This window comes from Lichenostomus cassidix, chromosome 24 (genome assembly GCF_008360975.1).
Source record: "Lichenostomus cassidix isolate B80296 chromosome 24, HeHo_3.0, whole genome shotgun sequence".
In the NCBI taxonomy this organism is placed as follows: domain Eukaryota; kingdom Metazoa; phylum Chordata; class Aves; order Passeriformes; family Meliphagidae; genus Lichenostomus; species Lichenostomus cassidix.
In genome coordinates, this window is record NC_139504.1 from 6,459,743 (window position 1) to 6,476,667 (window position 16,925).

At 53.9% G+C, this 16,925-nt stretch overlaps 3 protein-coding genes across 3 annotated transcripts; all 3 read right to left on the bottom strand.

The window, feature by feature from the left end:
- Window positions 1-553: 553 nt before the first annotated feature.
- On the bottom strand, window positions 554-5,451 carry REXO2 (RNA exonuclease 2). Its single transcript, XM_085081665.1, has 7 exons — window positions 5,293-5,451; window positions 5,107-5,190; window positions 4,732-4,809; window positions 2,724-2,835; window positions 2,073-2,181; window positions 1,797-1,850; window positions 554-979 (listed from the first exon to the last, which is right to left on the bottom strand). The coding sequence occupies exons 1-7, from the start codon at window positions 5,422-5,424 to the stop codon at window positions 850-852; spliced, it is 699 nt and encodes a 232-aa protein (XP_084937791.1). The 5' UTR covers window positions 5,425-5,451; the 3' UTR covers window positions 554-849.
- A 678-nt stretch (window positions 5,452-6,129) lies between these two features.
- Window positions 6,130-8,348, bottom strand: RBM7 (RNA binding motif protein 7). Its single transcript, XM_085081664.1, has 5 exons — window positions 8,181-8,348; window positions 7,848-8,010; window positions 7,214-7,316; window positions 6,965-7,031; window positions 6,130-6,685 (listed from the first exon to the last, which is right to left on the bottom strand). Exons 1-5 carry the CDS (start codon window positions 8,274-8,276, stop codon window positions 6,290-6,292), a joined length of 825 nt encoding a protein of 274 aa, XP_084937790.1. The 5' UTR covers window positions 8,277-8,348; the 3' UTR covers window positions 6,130-6,289.
- Window positions 8,349-9,922: 1,574 nt separating this feature from the next.
- On the bottom strand, window positions 9,923-11,594 carry NNMT (nicotinamide N-methyltransferase). Its single transcript, XM_085081741.1, has 3 exons — window positions 11,229-11,594; window positions 10,629-10,836; window positions 9,923-10,471 (listed from the first exon to the last, which is right to left on the bottom strand). Exons 1-3 carry the CDS (start codon window positions 11,386-11,388, stop codon window positions 10,036-10,038), a joined length of 804 nt encoding a protein of 267 aa, XP_084937867.1. The 5' UTR covers window positions 11,389-11,594; the 3' UTR covers window positions 9,923-10,035.
- Window positions 11,595-16,925: the final 5,331 nt, after the last annotated feature.

Here is a 16,925-nt window from a genome sequence, read left to right on the forward strand (position 1 = left end):
GGACAAGGGTGAACTGCATGTCCTCGGCTCCAATATGGCACTGTCCCAGGGTCCCAGCAGGTGGGGGGCTGGCAGCTCCACAGGGATACATCCAGACATCCCTGCAGTGGATGGATGTGGATTATCTATGGTGGATAACCCTGTGCAGGGATAACCCTCAGCCCTGCCCTGCTCCAAGCCTGCCAGCACAGAAAACAAACCTCGCTGGAATTGCCGACTTACCTGGGAGCTGGAGACAGAGGAGAGAGACATTTCAGAGACTCATTTATTTGCCCCATTAACCATTTTAACGGCCTCTTTCCAATAACAATCATTCCCAGGGTTGGCAGAGCAGGTGTTCCAACAATCAGCGGGACTGAGAAGCCCTGGATGGCCATTATTATTAATGCCCGTAATAAAAACACACATGGGAGCTGCACACCCCGCGCTCCATTACACCCTCTGGTTTATGGGCCGGCAGCTCCCGCTCCAGGACAGCCCAGGGGAGGCCAGGAGCAGCAGATCTCCCACCTGGCAGTGCGGAGAGCACCAAAGAAAGGCTGTCCAAAACCACTGTCTTTCAACTGATCTGTTTTATTGTGTCATGAAAGACTGCACCTAAAACCAGGTGCAAGGAGTATCAAACAGCGTGTTTTACCTAGAACATCCGAACCCAGGCGCTGCTGAGGCCCAGCGTGCCGATTCCCCACTCAAACTGAAAAGCAGCAGCAACTCAGGCTTCTGTCTGCATTGAACAGCTGGTAAGAAACAAGGTAACCCAGGGTGTAGCTTCCCAAGAGACTGGCGAACAAAAAAGAACCAGGAGACGCATCTAGTGTGTGCTACGGGGTGGCATGGAGGGAGGGGAAATCAGCTGGCAGCTTTATCACTTTCCCCATTCTCGATCAGTTTCCTTTTCTTCTCATCTGTTTTCCTCTTGAAGATGTGGTCTCTGTAGAACTGGAGTTCTTTGATGCTTTCCCTGATGTCATCAAGTGCTCTGAAAGAGAATTAAGGAGGGTTTCAAAGCACCATCTCCAGCTACACCTGGATCCTAACGCTGCTGAAAACTTCCAGGCCACAGGAAACCAACTGATGCACATGGAAGGTGCATCTGTCAGAAATGAAAATAACCCTCATTGTCTCAGGGAAGCAATAAAAGTCCAACGGTGCCAACATGCCAGGGAGCAACACACAGCTTATTAGTTTATGTCACCGTGGGACACAGAGCTGGTGGAAACCAACAGGGTCTACAGCATCAGCTGTTAAAAACAATTCAATCTGAGGGAAGAGACAAGGGCTTCAGAGATCTGCCCTGTGCTCCATGCAGAAGCACATCAACCATGACGTCGGTCAGCATGGCCATGTCAGACCAGAGCCTCAGAGTATCCCTGGCTCCTTCCCACTACCTCTCTGGCACATTCCAAGCTCAGGCAATAGCCAGGAGTAGGACTCTCATTCCCTATTCACAACTCTCCAATTTTTCTGTTTCTGTTTGTGTTTCTGCCCAAAACAAGGGCTGATAACCCCCATTACATGACCATTTGCATGGTCACCAAACATGCACCTCAACGAGCAGAGTGAATCAGAAGGATTGAGGGAACTTCTGGTTCTCTGGATTTTAATTATCCCTTTCCCTACACTATCTAGGCTTTGGACAGGAGAATACGTCTGACAGGGCGCAGAAGAACACAGCCTCCACCTGCATCAGACACAGGATGCTGGAATTCACAGGGAGACCCATATGCTGCTGAGGAAGAGCAGAGCTCCCTGCAGGACAAGCCCTACTCTCTCACAGACAGAAGCACAAAGCTCACCTGTGAGAAGCCGCCTTCTTTGGTGCAAACTCATATTCCTCTGGATACCAGCGCCTGTGAGCAGAAAAATTGCCACTTAAAAAGAAAATTGGATTCAAAACCATGTCTGGTGGCTGCTGTGGGTTTGTTACACTTGGTGAAAGAATTTTGGTTTCACTGACACCCAGAGAAGCCACAGCCCTTGTGAATCCTCCTGCTGTGATCTGCAAAGCCACAGCACCATGAATGGGCATCCCTGGGGTATCTATCAAACCACTTAATTGGGCAAACATTTACCTGCAAAGTTCCTTGACGGTGCTCACATCAATGATCCTGTAATGAAGGTGCCTCATGAACTGCGGCATGTATTTGTCAAGGAATTTCTTATCTGCATGAACAGAGTTACCTACAAAGACACAAAACAAGATGTTTCTTCAAAGACTCTACAGAACGACATGGAAACGAGCGGCAGGCGGAGCAAGCTGGGAGAGATCACAGGGGAGGAAAAGCCATTCACAAGCAGCTCATTTATCCCATTTTCTAGCAAATATGATTGTAAAGGTTTGTCAGATTTTCATTGCAGGATCACACAGGGTTTAAATACTAATACCTCTAGTAATTTCTCAGTGACTACTCCCACAATTTATGGCACATAGATAAATATCAAAGAATTATGCCAACACCGGGTTTTTGGCCAATTGAAAATGGCCATTGGTATTAATTTCACTGAGCACCCATCCCAAGATCATACGTGAACATTCTGAATGCAATTCTGGGTAACAGGATACCTGGAAGATCCTTATTCAGCCTTTGGTTGGATACCCAAGGAGGAAAAGGCGCAGCACGGAACAGGAACACATCCCTGCCACACATGTCAGTGGGTGTTTGCATCCCACTGGCAGTGCAGGAGGGATGATGTTGTTGTAGGTAAGAAAGAAGATGCTTCACCTGCGAGAGGACAGAGCCCCGGGGGTGTCTGCTGCCGCACGAAGGACAGGAACTCATACTCTGCCTGCTGCAGCGAGATTTTACTCTCCTTCACAGCCTTAGTAAGGCCAGACTGCAAAAAAAGAGCCAAGTCATAAATCAGAAACACCCTGTCACAGACACTGCCAGGAATGCTTCAGTTCTCAAGTAAATGTTTAACTCTGCAGTGAAAGGTCAACCCTTCAAGTGCTGTTTGTTCCCCAGGTACCTCCTGAACTCTGCATCTCAGTTCTCTGGGGCACCCCCAGCCTTTATTCTCCCCATAGACCTCCTGCTTGGGAAGTAAAACCAAGGCAGGTAAATAGTCCTGGCAGCACCGACCTTACTGTGGGGTTTGGGACTTCTTCTTTCCCATTTTCTGATTTCTCTGCTCAGGGTTCTTCTCAGTTACCAAGACATGAAGCCTTGTTTATCCACCTGCACATCCTTGAGCCAGGAGTGCATTGCATCCCTTTATATCCCTGTTTCAGGAGAGGCACTCGCCTCCCCAGCAGGGAGCAGTAGGTACCAGTGAACACAAATAAACAGGATCCTGCCTCAGGGGTTTATCAGGATTCCTATAAATCAGAAAGTTCCTCCCTTCTTTTTTTTTCAATAGTTAAATGTCAAATCCTCTCCAAGTGTTCTCAGTGATTTATTTCCATCTGGCTACGCTATATATTTCCACGACTGTGCCGCAAAAATCTACTTGACAGATCCAAGTGGTGGTTAAAAAATTCATTATGTGGCAGCATTTTCATCTATATTCTAATTGCTTCTCTTCTCTTAGTCAATTAAAAATAAGTAGCTCCTCAGGAGCAGAAAGGACGCGTGCTACCATCTCCAATTCACTCCCGAGACGAAGCCGAGCCGGAATCCTTGACTGGAGCAGGGAAAAGCACCCATCACAGTAAATTAATATTCATTTTCCAAACTCTTGCTAATTCTTCCCAGGGAGAGCAAGATGCCGAAGGGGAGAAGGGGGGGATTATGGGTGTCTTAAAACTTCAGCCCTTAATTGAAAACTAACTTGAATTTCAATTCATCATCAGGGATTGGAAAATCCATTTGCTCTCTTGCTGCTGGCAAGGAGGAACCTTTCTTTGGTGGCCCAAAGAACTAAAAATAATCTCTTGCTGCAAAAGTAAGCTTTCAGTGAAAATGAAAATATCCACAAGGCTCACAGTGCTGAGTAGACAGGCAAAAATCACAGCCCAGTGTTTACAGGCCTGTTTTACCCACATGCACCAGAATCTGCAGGGAGAAATCTGCATTTGATTGGCTCTGGACTGTGCTGCACTGATCCTGCACCTGTTCTCATTCAGGAATTCAAGCTCCACTTTCCCCTTCTCCGCTGGAATTATTTTGAACTATTTTATGCAAGATAGAACAGGCTTCTACAGGAGGAGCTGTCAGAGGAGCCCACCCAACCCACACTACACCAGGGCTTCCACAGAGGCAGAAGGTGGCCAGCAGTTCTGTGAGAGGACAAAGGAACCAAACCACAATTCCCAACCTCACACTGGGAGAAGGAGGCTGAGCCCCCACCCTGGGAGATGGGAGCCAGTGGCACATCCCATTCTGGGCATCCCCTGCCTGCTCCAGCCCTCTCAGGGGAGCCTGACTGCTGCTGGGCTGTGCTGATGCTTTCTGCTCTCAAACCAGGAAGTAGCTTCCAGCACTATTCCAACTTATCACAAACCAGGCTGCAAAGCACAGGCTGCTTCAGGCAAGCTGGAAGCTGAAGGCTAAAGATCCCCGAGTGCAGTTTGAACTGTGCCACAGATGACTTGTGAGACCTTGGGCAAAACATTCCACAAAGGCTCCGCAATACAAAATAAGGTAGATACTGTCTGCCGTCTTTTATCCCCTCTGTCTGACTGCAAACTGCTCAGCACAGGAGATGTCCCTGCTTAGGCGGCCCTACTGCAGCTGATCACTCAGAATTACGCGTCATGCTCATCGCGGCCAAGACAGAGAAGGGTTTTACCTTCCCGTGATGCTCCTTGCACCACTCGGACATGCTCTCCAGCAGCTCGTCGGGCTGGTTGATAATCAGGTTCGGGCCCTGTCGGGGGAGAGGAAAACACAAAGGTAATGGAAAAAAAAAAAGTTTAGAAGCATGTAAAAGTTTAGTCCCAAGCACAAGCAGAGCACGAAGCAGTTTCAGCCTGGAGACAAAAAATGCGGTGTGACGCAGGTCCCCGCGCTCCGGTGCCACTCCCACGCTCCCGGTGTGCAGCAGCGGATCCCACGGCGGCCGGAGCCGGGATCGCCCGGGGTTACTTTGTTCCAGCATCCCCTGGAAGCGGCGCGGTCCCGCCGGGGCCGGGGATGCCCGCAGGGTCCCGCCCGACCCGCTCACCTCGGCCAGCACGTTGAGGTCGCAGTCGGTGATCAGACACGCCATCTCCAGGATCTGGTCCTTCTCCACGTCCAGGCCCGTCATCTGCCAGGAGCGAGCGGCAGCGTCAGCGCGCCCGGGGACCCGTGTCCCCCGTCCCGTCCGGTCCTACCCCGCGCCCCCGCCACCCGCGCCGCCGCCCCGCACCTCCAGGTCCACCCAGACCATGCGCTGCCCCATGTCGCCGCCGGCCATGGCCGCCGCCCTCCGCCGGCCCCGCCACAGCCGCCCGGCGCAGATCCGCAGGCGGCCCAGGCCGGCGCGGCCGCCGCCCAGCATAGCCGCTGTACTACAGGTCCCGGCGGCCCCCGCGCCGCCGCCCGCGATCCCTGGGGTGGGCGCGCCGCAGGGGCTTCTGGGAGATGTAGTCGGGGGTCGCCCGGAGCGCTCCTCCCGTTACCGGTTCCGCGGAGAGGCTCCGCTCCCTCTGCCTCAAAGGAAGGTGTTCACCAGGGGCTTTCCCTGGGGAGACTTTTAATGTTCTCCAAGAGTATGTTGTAATATTTTAAATGGACAACAGGGAATTGGTTCAAATTGAGAAAGGTTTGGATTACATATGAGGAAAGAATTCTTTACTGTACTGTGAAGGTGCTTAGGCACTGTAACAGGTTACCCAGGGAAGTTGTGGATGCCCCATTGCTGGAGGTGTTCAAGGCCAGGTTGGGCAGGGCTCTGAGCAACCTGGTCTAGTGGAAGGTGACCCATGGCAGGGGGTTGAAATGAGGTGGTCTTTCAGGTCCCTTTCAACCCAGACCATTCTGTGATTCTATGACTCTGTGTCAAAAATGACATGAGGAAGGTTGCAGATGCTGGGCAGCATCCGCCCCACCTCGACCCTGCTTAAAAACCTGGACCCCTCCATCTGACACAGATGTCCCTTTCTCCTAAAAAAGTATTAACAGCACTTTTCTGTGACACAAGGATAGAGTGGTGGTTTTTCCAAAACTTCACCACAGCATTTTTACCCCATGACAAGCCCTGAAGTGTGAGTTAATACATTTAATACTGAGACCAGAGTTTGGCAGGACTGCACTGCTGATATTTTTACAAACACTAAAACGTGGGTTCAACTGGGGGTTTTGGCGGGGGGGTTTATACATGAACTGGGTGAGAAACAGGTCACATTGTTTTGCCCTCAAGTCCATCAATGCCGCGCCGAGTGCCACTTGGCCTCTCTGTAGCTTTCCCTGCGGTAGTCGTAGCTCCAGCTGTCCCGGTGCCTGTCGTCGTAGTGCTCCTCCCGGCCGCCCCGGTAGTGGTGCTCGGTGTCGTGGCCCCTCTCGTCGAAGCCGTACTCATCGCGTTTGCCCCGGCCATAGTCGGGGCCGCGCTCCCCGAAGCGCTCACGGCTGAAGTGGCGGCTGTCCGGCGGGTAGGGGTGGCTGCCCAGCCGGCCCTTGCGCAGCGCTGGCCCCTCGGAGCGCCGCGGCCCCGGGGAGCCTGGTGGGGCATGGAAGGAGTGGGGGTAGCCAGGAGGGGCAAAGCCGGGCTGCTCATACTTGCTCCCGAACTGGGGCTGCTGCCGAGCCGCACTGTTCATCTGGAAGGGAAATGGAAAGAGATGCTGGATTTGGTACACTCGCTGCCCGGCAGAGTGCTCAAACTAAACGCTAAGCTGGCCTCCAACTCCCGCTCTAAATGCTGGGAGAATGAACAGGTTGGTTACCCAGGACTTCACCCATAGCTGGATTCCCGCAGCCCAGAGCCCTCCCAGCTGATGACCTCCTCGGTACCAGGAACTTCACATCTCCTGGAACTGTCATTTCAGCACTCCAAAAGTATATTCCCACAACCTCTGGCTGTGAGTGTGTGCACGTACCACCGCTTGTCTCTGCAGGCTCGACGGGAACCCCGGTGCAGCCATGCCATCAGGAACCCTCTCATACCTGCAAGGAAAACAGATCAGGAGTTTCAGCCTTAAACACACAACTGCTGCAGTCCAAGGGGCATCTGCATCCCACTGGTGTTCTCTCCACAGGGAAGAAAACTGCACTTGGAAATAGCCAGGAATGCCATGAATCGTGTAATGTCTGTCTCCATTCCACATTCCTGTGCTGGCAACTCATACCTGCTGCAGCTGTACGCTGGATGAGGCATCCCAGGAGGGTTGATACCGGGAGCTCCAAGCGGGGAACAGGATGGATTGATATCCTGGGCTGCATGACTGCTCCCTGGGGAGAGACAAACATTTCAGGACACTCACAAATACCAATTAAGGACCTCGGGTGTGGAGTGAACTTGCAGGACATCAACATGTTTTTAATTGGTTGTCAAATTTCATCAGTGATCTGCAAAAGCATATCGTCCAGCTAACAAAACAAGGCACTGCAATTGTCTTAATTCCCACCAAGAAAGGGCAGTGATGTTGTATCCAATGTGCCTCATTTAACCACTGTCAGATGAGACTTTTAGTGCTTGTGTGATAATTGAGAACAGTTCTCAGAGGTGCTGCAGGAATAACCAGTAAAAACCCAAGAGAAGGCTCAGCCGAGGGGTTTCACTGGCCATGAGGGACAGAAGGTCCCTGGTGGAACCATGGAGACAGAAGTGTGCGAGGGGAGCAGAGCTGGCAGATGAGGCACCCCTGGGTGAGAGGCTCCTGCAATTTACCCGATTAGCTGTGATTCTGTTGCAGGCTGGGGGCAGTTGACAGCAGTTCACTTTCCCTCCAAAAAATGGGTTCTGTAAGATCCCTCCGGTACCTGATCGGAACTGGATGCGCATGGGCCGCCCGTATAGCTTGATCCCGTTGAGCAGCCGCAGCCCGTACGGCACCGACTCCTCGTGCTTAAAATTGACGAAGGCGAACTGCTTGGGCCGTCCGTCCCGGTCCTTCGGGATCTTCACGGTGATCACGGGACCCGCCTGGCATGGGGGCGAAGGCGTCAAGCAAACACCGGGAGGGAGGGAGCGGCCGCCGCCGAGCACGTGCGCCCCGCCGAACGCCGTCCCGCGGCCCCGCCGGCCATGGCAGCCGCGGCCCCCGGCCCGCCGCGCCCTCCCCCGGTGCACACAGCGCGGGCGCCGGGCGGTACCTGGTGGAAGAGCTCGAAGATGAGCTCCTCGGTGACCTTGGGGTCCAGGTTCCCCACGAACAGCGTCCGGTTGGCCTCGGCCGCCGCTGCCCCCATGGCCCCGCCGAGACCGGAGCGCGCGCGCTCTCCAGCGGCTGCGCCCCCCGCCCGGCGCGCGGCGCGCGGCGTGACGTCAGCAGGCGGCGGCTGTGCGTGTCGCTGGGCACGCCCCTTCCGGCGGGGGCGGAACGGGAACGGGGGAATGGGAACGGGAGTAGGAATAGGAACGGGGCAGAATGCGGCTGGGAACGGGAGTAGGAATAGGAACGGGGCCAGGCATGGGAAAGGGAACGTGGGCACGACCGGAGTCGGGGAGTCGTGAGCACCGGCTCGGCGGGAGCTGCGGGCGCGGAATCCAGGCGGGATGATCCCGCGCCTGCCCGAGCGCACGGGACGTGCGGAGCCCCGGGAATTCACAGATAACCTGTAATAACCAATAACTGGCAATAAACCCCGTTTGTATGGTTGATGCGGCACACGCACCGTCGCCGCTGTCGCGACAGCGCATCGCTGTCCCGAGCTGTGCCCAGCTCCTGCGGCTCGGCGGGCAGCGGCGGCTTCTCTCCGTTCCCTCGTTGTTGCCGCGCTGTTGGGAAACTGATGGGGAACTGAAGGGGCTAACCAGCCAGTTAAAACCCCCAGAAGGGGTTGTTTGGGAGCAGGGCAGCCACAGAGCTCCTGCATTTTGGGGGCTGCGGTGGAACACCGGGGGGTCTCTCCGGGTGGGCTGTGCTCACACCAGCCTTCCCAGGGATTTCACTTCTCCAAGGACTTCGGGGAGCATCCGGTGGGCTCTCACCAGCCACTGCAATCCCCTGGGTATCCCAGGAGATGGCGGATGTAAAACGGGTGTTTTCCATCTGGAAAAATTTTGAAGGGGGCAGTTGAGCCTTCATTTTTCATTAGATCCCCACGCATTGCGGCAGATCTGATTTCCACGTTAATTGGGTGCTGTTCATTTTCTCCACTTCATTACTTGCCGCCGTACCTAGAATTTATATCCATTTGGTTTAATCGCATTTGCCTGGTTAAATTCCAAACAGTCACTCGTTCAGAAAGGGAATTATTACCTCGCTTTGCCAGGACTTCCACTTTGCCTTAATTTCCCTGGAGCCTCGTTTACTTCACTCTGCCTTTTTTCCCTCCCTGAGTCCCCCGGGGCTCAGCTGGGAGTGTGTGGCACGGGTGACATCGTGGCTTGTTCCACGTGCGAGTGCCACAGCCCTGGCCAGAGGCATTGCCTGGCCTCACACAGCCTGGGCTTGAAAAACACACGGTGAGAGAAGAGGAACCACTTCAGCTGCTTCACAGATGCTCTTGGAATTCTGCTGTGCTTTCTTGTGTCACTATTTTGTGTCCTTTTTGCTCTTCAAAGGAGCAAAGTGGAAAACCAGAACCTTTTGCTTTGGGAAGAAAAGCCCATTCTTTGGTTGCCTGTTTTCACTCGTAATGTGCAGGCACTTAGAAATATTGCTGAGATTTCAACCAATTCCACTTGCTAGTTTCAAATTTAGAACAGGCTGGGTGGTTTGTTTGTTTGGGGAGTTTATTTGGGGGGTTTTGTTTGCTTTTTTATGTATTTATATAACTACACCCCTCTTCCTTCCAGGCATTATCCATGTCCCTGGGCTGGGGGGAGCCAGTGGGGTTACCCCGAGCCTGGGTGCTGTGTGTGTTGCACAAATCCCAGCTCACAGACACAGTTGGAGCACTCAGGAGTTTATTTAGAGCCAGATAAAGGGCTGGGAGCCCCTGGGCTACACCAACAACGCTTTCTGAGCCTAGACTCAGCACACTTGTCCCCCCCAGAGCCCCACTACACGGTGGCGGAGGGACACCTCCGTGCCACCAGCCCGAGCACACCCTTGATGTCCGTGAGGTCATTGTCCATCGTGTACGGCCGCGCCTCGAGGAACTTCATCTCAAAGCCAGCAGCCACCACGGCCTCCTCCACCTCGTGCTTCTCCAGGCGGAGGCATGAGAAAGCCTGCTCGTTGAAGATGTAGAAGCTCTCCCCGATGACTGTCACCATGACCAGGTGCCCCCCCGGCTTCAGGAGCGTGCTGATGTTCCTCAGGGCACTGCGGAAGGCGGGCAGGTCCTTGCAGGCACCCTCCAAGCACAGGGTGGAGACGATGCAGTCGGCTGGCGGCAGTGACACAGGGGCCACGGGGTTGGCTTTGGTCACATCACACTTCAGAACCTGCTTCACCTTCTTCCTCAGTTTCTCCTGCTTCTCAGCCCACTTCTCCCTAGTGAGAAAATGCAAAAATAAGCTTCCACAGATGAAGGCTCATTCTGGAGGTATTTAGCATCTGTGCCTCTGGCTTCCTGCCACTGTGCATGGCCTGTGCACGCATAGTTGGCACCATGGTTGGTTGGTGACAGGCAGTAGGACACCAGCCTCACCTGTCGCCTTCCAGCTCACAGACGTATTTCACCACTGGCTCCCAGTCAAAGGCTCCTGCTTCGTTTTTCAGCCACTTCTCCAGCTCCCGGCGGTTCTGGTCGGTGTAGTCCAAGGCGATGATCTCCTTGAAGTTCTCGCAAGCAGACAGGAGCTGGTAGATGGTGGGGCCACAGCCAACGTCTATCAAGATGTCACCTCTCAGCCCATCTGGTGCAGAGTGGGGGGAAACCATGCCAGTGAGAATGGAAACTGCCCCAGGGCAGAAACATCCCAGAGCCCCTCGGGCTGTGTTCCCCCTAACCCAGCAATGTGACCCCAAGTGCCACAGACCCATGGCACAGCCCCACAGCCAGGGTCCAGAGCCTGTGCCAGGGGCAGTGCCAGTTCCTGTGGCAGAGGCACTGTCCCCAGCTGGGTTTGATGGCGCACCCAGAAACTGGCACAGCTCCAGCTGCAATGCCTTGTCTGCACGGACACGCGTGCAGAGGGGTGCTTTTAACAAAGCAGCTGTGTGTCTGTCTCTCGCACAGCTTGCTCCGTGTTGGGCAGCCCGGGAAATGGTGCCATCCCACGCCTCCGAACGCCTCGGCAGTGCTCACCTAAAGAGAACATTTTATGCAGGGTCCTCAAGTTCTGCATCAGAAACCCGCTTGCCCCTTCCTGGCTGTTGCTCAGGCTGTAATATGCGTTTAAATACTCCCGAGGATTAAAATTCTGCTGGTAAAACTCTGCCTCCGTGAAGATCGCTGGTGCTTTCATCCTGCCGGCAGTCAGCTCCGCTCCTCGCTCCTCCGTGCCGCGTAGCCTCTGTTAAATTTTCGGTTTGAACCTCCCTTGTGTACTTCGCTCCAGGCTCCGGCTGGACACATTCGTCAGCAGGACTTACGCTTCCTCTCCAGCTCTCTGCCGCGCCTTGCTTTTTCGATAACAACTCACTTCTGCCCCCCCCGGCAGCCTCTCTCCCGCCGGCCGTCCTGAGCAGCACGGAGGGGACACGGCGGTGACAACTCCTTCGCCGTCACAGCCACAAAGAGGCAGCAGAGCCCCGTGCTTCTCGGGCTGGCAGCTCCCCGCAGCAGCTCGTCGTCCTCCCACTCGCCCAGCTGGAGCCGAAATGATCAAACAGTTTTAGGCTCATTACCGACTCCAAATCTATATAATTGGCCTTTGCTTTTCTAAGGATCCATCGTTAGAAGTGACAGCGAAGGAGCTGCCGCATCATCGTCAAACTCATAAGTGCGATTGTAGATCCAAGGTGCATTTGCTTCACAAACCCCCTCACTGCGCCAGACCTGCCACTGCCAAACCCTCTGCTGAGCGTGTGAGGCGTAAAAAGGACGTCAGCTCGAAAGACGAACATGGTGAAGAGGTTTTCTTTTGACAGCAAAGCCAACAATCAGTGCCCCCTGATACTGCAGCGCTGGGACACAGAACCCTGCGAGAGCCCTGCTGGCCAGGCAAGCCAACCCAGGGGCACTTGGCAGCACAGTGCTTACATTTCAGTCCTTAGAGCCTGATTTTGTTCACTGAATGATGTGACATGGGGATAAAAGTACAAACTGTCAGCATCCAGAGGCCTCTGAGTGGGAGTGGCAGAGCATCTCAGAGCTGGCAAGACTTAATGCCCTCACTGCCAGCCTGGCACTGCCTGGTCCTGGGAATCATAGAATCATGGAATGTCCTGGGATTGGCCCACCAAGGGCAGACACACCTTCCACCAAACCAGGTTGCTCCAAGCCCTGTCCAATCTGGTCTTGGACATTTCCGAGGATGGGGCAGACCCAGCTTCTCTGGGCAACCTGTGCCAGGGCTTCGCCACCCTCACAGAGAAGGATTTCTTCCTAATACCTAATCTAAACCTACTGTCTGTCAGTGTGAAGCCATTCCCCCTTGTCCAGTCACTCCAGGCTATAACCAGTAAATACTGTAAATAGTGTCTCTCAATCTTTCTTGCAGGCTCGCTTCAGGCACTAGAAGGCCACGATTAGCTCAGCCCACAGTGCCAACCCTGGAGCTCATGGCAGCCCCCAGAATGGCTCTGACACTCCAGCTTCCCAGCTCCAAGAGAGCTCAGCTCCAGGCATCTGATTTCCATTTCCCCCATACTCTTATTCCAATCAAAGCATGTGATTAGGGCTGTGCGAGCTCCATTGTCATCTCCACCTAAGTGCTGCTCTGATGGGTGGAAACAGCGTCTCGATGTTTACAGGGAGGAATGCATCGCTCTGCTTTCCTGGATAATGCACAAAATCTGCCACTGCAGGGAGGGAAAATCACACAAGAAACGAGCAGCACCTGGAGAAGGCTAGGGAGGGAGGAGGGGAGTTCTCCCAGCCTATGGAGGAGCACCCTGGCCTCATCCCCTCACCTGGGCAGCAGCTGGGAGATTATAAAGGGCAGAGGGAGATGGCACAACCTGTTTCAGTTGTTGCAGAAAACATTTTGAGTTTTCTCCTGTATTTCTGTGGTCAGAAATATTGCGCTTCAAGGCTGCCATCAGGGTCAGAGGAATTTACCCATTGCTGTGCCCTTCCCTCCTGCGCCAGGAACAAAAGGCATCTCTCCTCCGCATGCTGCAGAGGATCCCAAACAAAAGGTACCCTTTCCCTGCACTGCTCTCTCTACCTCTCACTCTCCTTTTTGTGCTCCCACTCTTCAATGGGGATTGAAGCCATTCTTTTCCTGGTTTGACTTTCTCTGGGCTGCAACAAGAAAGTAGCAATTAACTGTTATAAGGCTGTTTTATAGTCCTGTGCAAACCCTTTCCATCCACTCTGCTTTAAATGGGTACATCTTTTATTCCCAGTTTTCGGGAGTGTAAAACTTTACAGCGTTTGCTGCAAACCTTCATACTTTGCTTTGTGGTTTATTGCTCCCTCTGCGGATATATCTCACTCATAAATATGGCTTCCAGCTCCCAGTACTTGACTAGGAGCTGCAGTGCCTCGGAGTGGTTCCATTAATGGGACTTTGCCTGCATATTGTGATGTGATTCATCCCAAACCTCTGTCTCTCCTTTGCCTGAAGAAGCAGAGCTCTGTAGAAGAGCTGTGGCAGCAGCAGGTCACTCAGGCAGGACATTCCAGCCCCAGCAGCAGATCCCCATGGCTCTGGGAGATGTGGAAGGTGGCTGTGGGAAGCTCGGTGTGAGCTGGGGCGGCTTTGGGTGCTGCCATGGTGGAGCCTTGGAAGAAAGGCTCTCTTAGGTGGAGAGTTTCCTCTCTCTCCTATGGATTGTTTATGAGTTATTTGTAAAAAAAAAAATTTCCTATGATTAGCATGGAGTCTGTCTGCTCTCCCTGTGCTCTGAGGGACAAATAGGTTGAATGTTGAGGTTCCTGTGGGTTTAGGTCTGAAATGGGTGTGCTGTTTCTGACCACTCTGTAGTTTTTATTTCCATGGGAAAATTGAGGAACTCTTTTACTCTACTGCCCATTTTTTGGAAAACTTTGGAGGTGTGCTGTGCTTGACACAGGCTCAGGTGTCCAAAAATGGAGACAGCCAGGTTTCTGGACAGCAAGCACCAGTGTCTTTGTTCTTCAGCAGCCCAGCCAAAGCTGGAGATGGAGGCAGAGCAGGGTTCTGTGTGCTGCTGGTCCTGCTGGGGCTCTGGGAAGGGGAGGTGGCACTTGGCACCCAGGCACTGGCAGTAGGCCTAAGGGGAGGAGTGGGGGTCCCGGCTGCAGACCCCAACCAGCCACTGTTATTCTGGGACTGTCAGGACACAAAGGATTTGGAAAGGTGTGGGATATTAAGTGCAGCTTTCAGACCCCTGCGTGCTACATGGTAATTTCCTTGCATTACGGTGATGGCGGCTTTAAAACCACCCTCCTCCCATCCCCTTTTAACAAAACAGAAAAGCATTTAGGGCCGATTTGTTTGGAGTCCAGAATGGCAGCGATTACTGCGGCGCGGTGCATTTGGGGTAAATGGAGTGACACTGGTGTAAGCATGACCTCTGTTGAAAGGGTGGCACAGGGTGGGGGCTGCTCTTTATCCCCCCGGCACGCCCTGTCACCGAAAGCTGGGTGCTTTGTGTCTCCTTTTGAGCATCCCACCACCGCATTGAAGTTGCTTTACCAGGGAAAAAAGAGATCTATTTTAAAAAGCGCTGTTTACCTGTGTCCATCCCCACAGGAAGCCAGTGCTCCCCTCAGCCCCCAGCTGAGGAGGAGGGAGCGGGGCGGGCACAGGCTGGCAGCGCCGCGTTAGCGGATGGTTTATGGGACCATTTGCCAGTGCTGGTACCGCCGATGAGGCTCCAAATGTCAGAGCCGGGCGAGGGAACAGGTGGGCTCTGTGCGTCTCTGGGGCCCTGCTAATTCACAGGCAATAAATTAATGATAGGAACAGGGACAAAGTCCTATTCTGGGTGCAGGTGACTGAGCAGTTCCCTTCTGGCAGGCGGAGGGAGGGAGACCTGCCACTGTCAGGCTGCCTTTGATTGTGCAGTCTGAGCCAGCCTTAAAGGTAGCCCATGCTCGAGACCAGCTTTGGTCCTGCTCAGGGCTTTAGAAGCAGTGGCAAGTCTCGCTTAAAATAATGAGCACCTCTGCTAATTACCTGAGGCTGCCTCTTTGAACCGCGGGCTGTCGCTTACATCATCCCCATAAAGGAACCGGAGGTTTCCTTCAATCCTAGAGAGACAGGAGATGTTCAGAGCTAATGACATCAGCCCTGTCAGGAAAGGGTATAAAGCTGTTTGCACCCACATAAACCTGGCCCTGGTGCCTGGCATGGGGCGGGAGGAGATGCTGGCAGGGCATGCGGTGTTCCTCGGCTCCCTCCCACCATCTACTTTTGTCCCACCTGCCTCCAGGAGGGAAAGCTGGTGCTGTGCAGGAGGGAAGATATGGGCGAGGGGTGCTTTGGTAGGGAACAGGGGGGAAAAATAGCGGGGGAAAAGGAAGAGTACAGGAATGGTACCATTTTAAGCAAGCTGTACAACAGGCTGTCGTCCACAGATCCTGTATCAGCACAGATTTAGTTTTTTCTGTGCCATCCTTATAGCATTTTCGAGAGATTGTGACCTGGGAGCTGTGATATGGCACCCGGTGGGAGGGCAGCGGGGCTGGTGCGAGCTGTGCCGGCGGGAGGCACGGAGCGCCGGGCTCTCATTCGCCTCTAGGAAGCACTCTGACCTCAAGGAAACGCTGCTGCGCTCCCCGAAATGAGGAGGATCGCTCCGAGCAGTGATGTGAGAGCACGCAGGATCGTTAGGTTCGGCAAAGTGCTTTTTTCGGAGACTCTTGGCTTGGGAATGGGCGAGAAGTGAGGTCGAGGGAGGGAGGGATCCCCGTCTGGCAGAGCTTGGGACTCGGCAGTTGCCTGTCAGCTCGAGGAAGAAGGTCCTGGGGAAGTGCCCCATGGAGATGCAGGGGCTCCCTCCAAAACGGGGGTGAGGTGAATGCCATTCTCGGAGTATGTGGTTAGACATGTAAGCCTGGTGCCTGGAGAGGTTGGATCACTGAGGAGCCGCTTTGGGCTCTGCTGACGAACCTCCTCACCCTGCAGAAGTGCAGGAGAGACGAAGCTTCCCGGAGCAGGCGGCTGCGCCCCGGCCCGACGAGCCGTGCAGATGGCGGGGAGATAAACGACACCATCTCCGTACTGTAGTGGCTCAGCCGTAATTCCTGAAAGACATTTATTGGAGGCAGCCTTCCCTTTTTCAGGGCTGTGACTCCTCGGGCAGGGGGAATTGCGATGGGGAAGGTGGAAAGCACAACCCGGCGTTACTGATGAGAGCGGTGCCCAAACCCCCATCCATTCCTCTCCTCCAATTTTCTCCTCTGACAATTTATAGGTTAGTTTGATGCTTGAATAGCTGAGTCTCTCTAGTAATATGTATTCTCTGTAAGTATTCCCCGCTGTGGCATATCCTAAGAGAACTCCATCAAATAATTATCTTCCCTTTTATTTATTCACAGTCTTTTCACTCGATCTGCATCACGATAAAATATTCCAATGGCTTCCTCTTAGCACTGAGCCTTCCCTGGATTGTAAAGTGTATTTATGTATAGTATTAAATCCGCCCTGCGCCGCTCTTTATCTCACCGCTCTGCCCGTTCGATGCTGCCGTCGTGCACTGGCCCTGGCCACCTCCTGTCCTGACTCCCTGTGTCTCTGTGGCATGCACGGAGCCCATGCCACCTGCCCAAAGCCCGGGGCAGGAGAGGTCTGCAGGCGGCCAAGGACTCAGCTGCAGCTGGTGCAAAGGGATGGAGAGGGGCAGCCCCGCCAGAGAACCTTCCTGTCTCCCTCACTGGTGCTTCCAGCCGGGATGTCGCAGCCTGGCA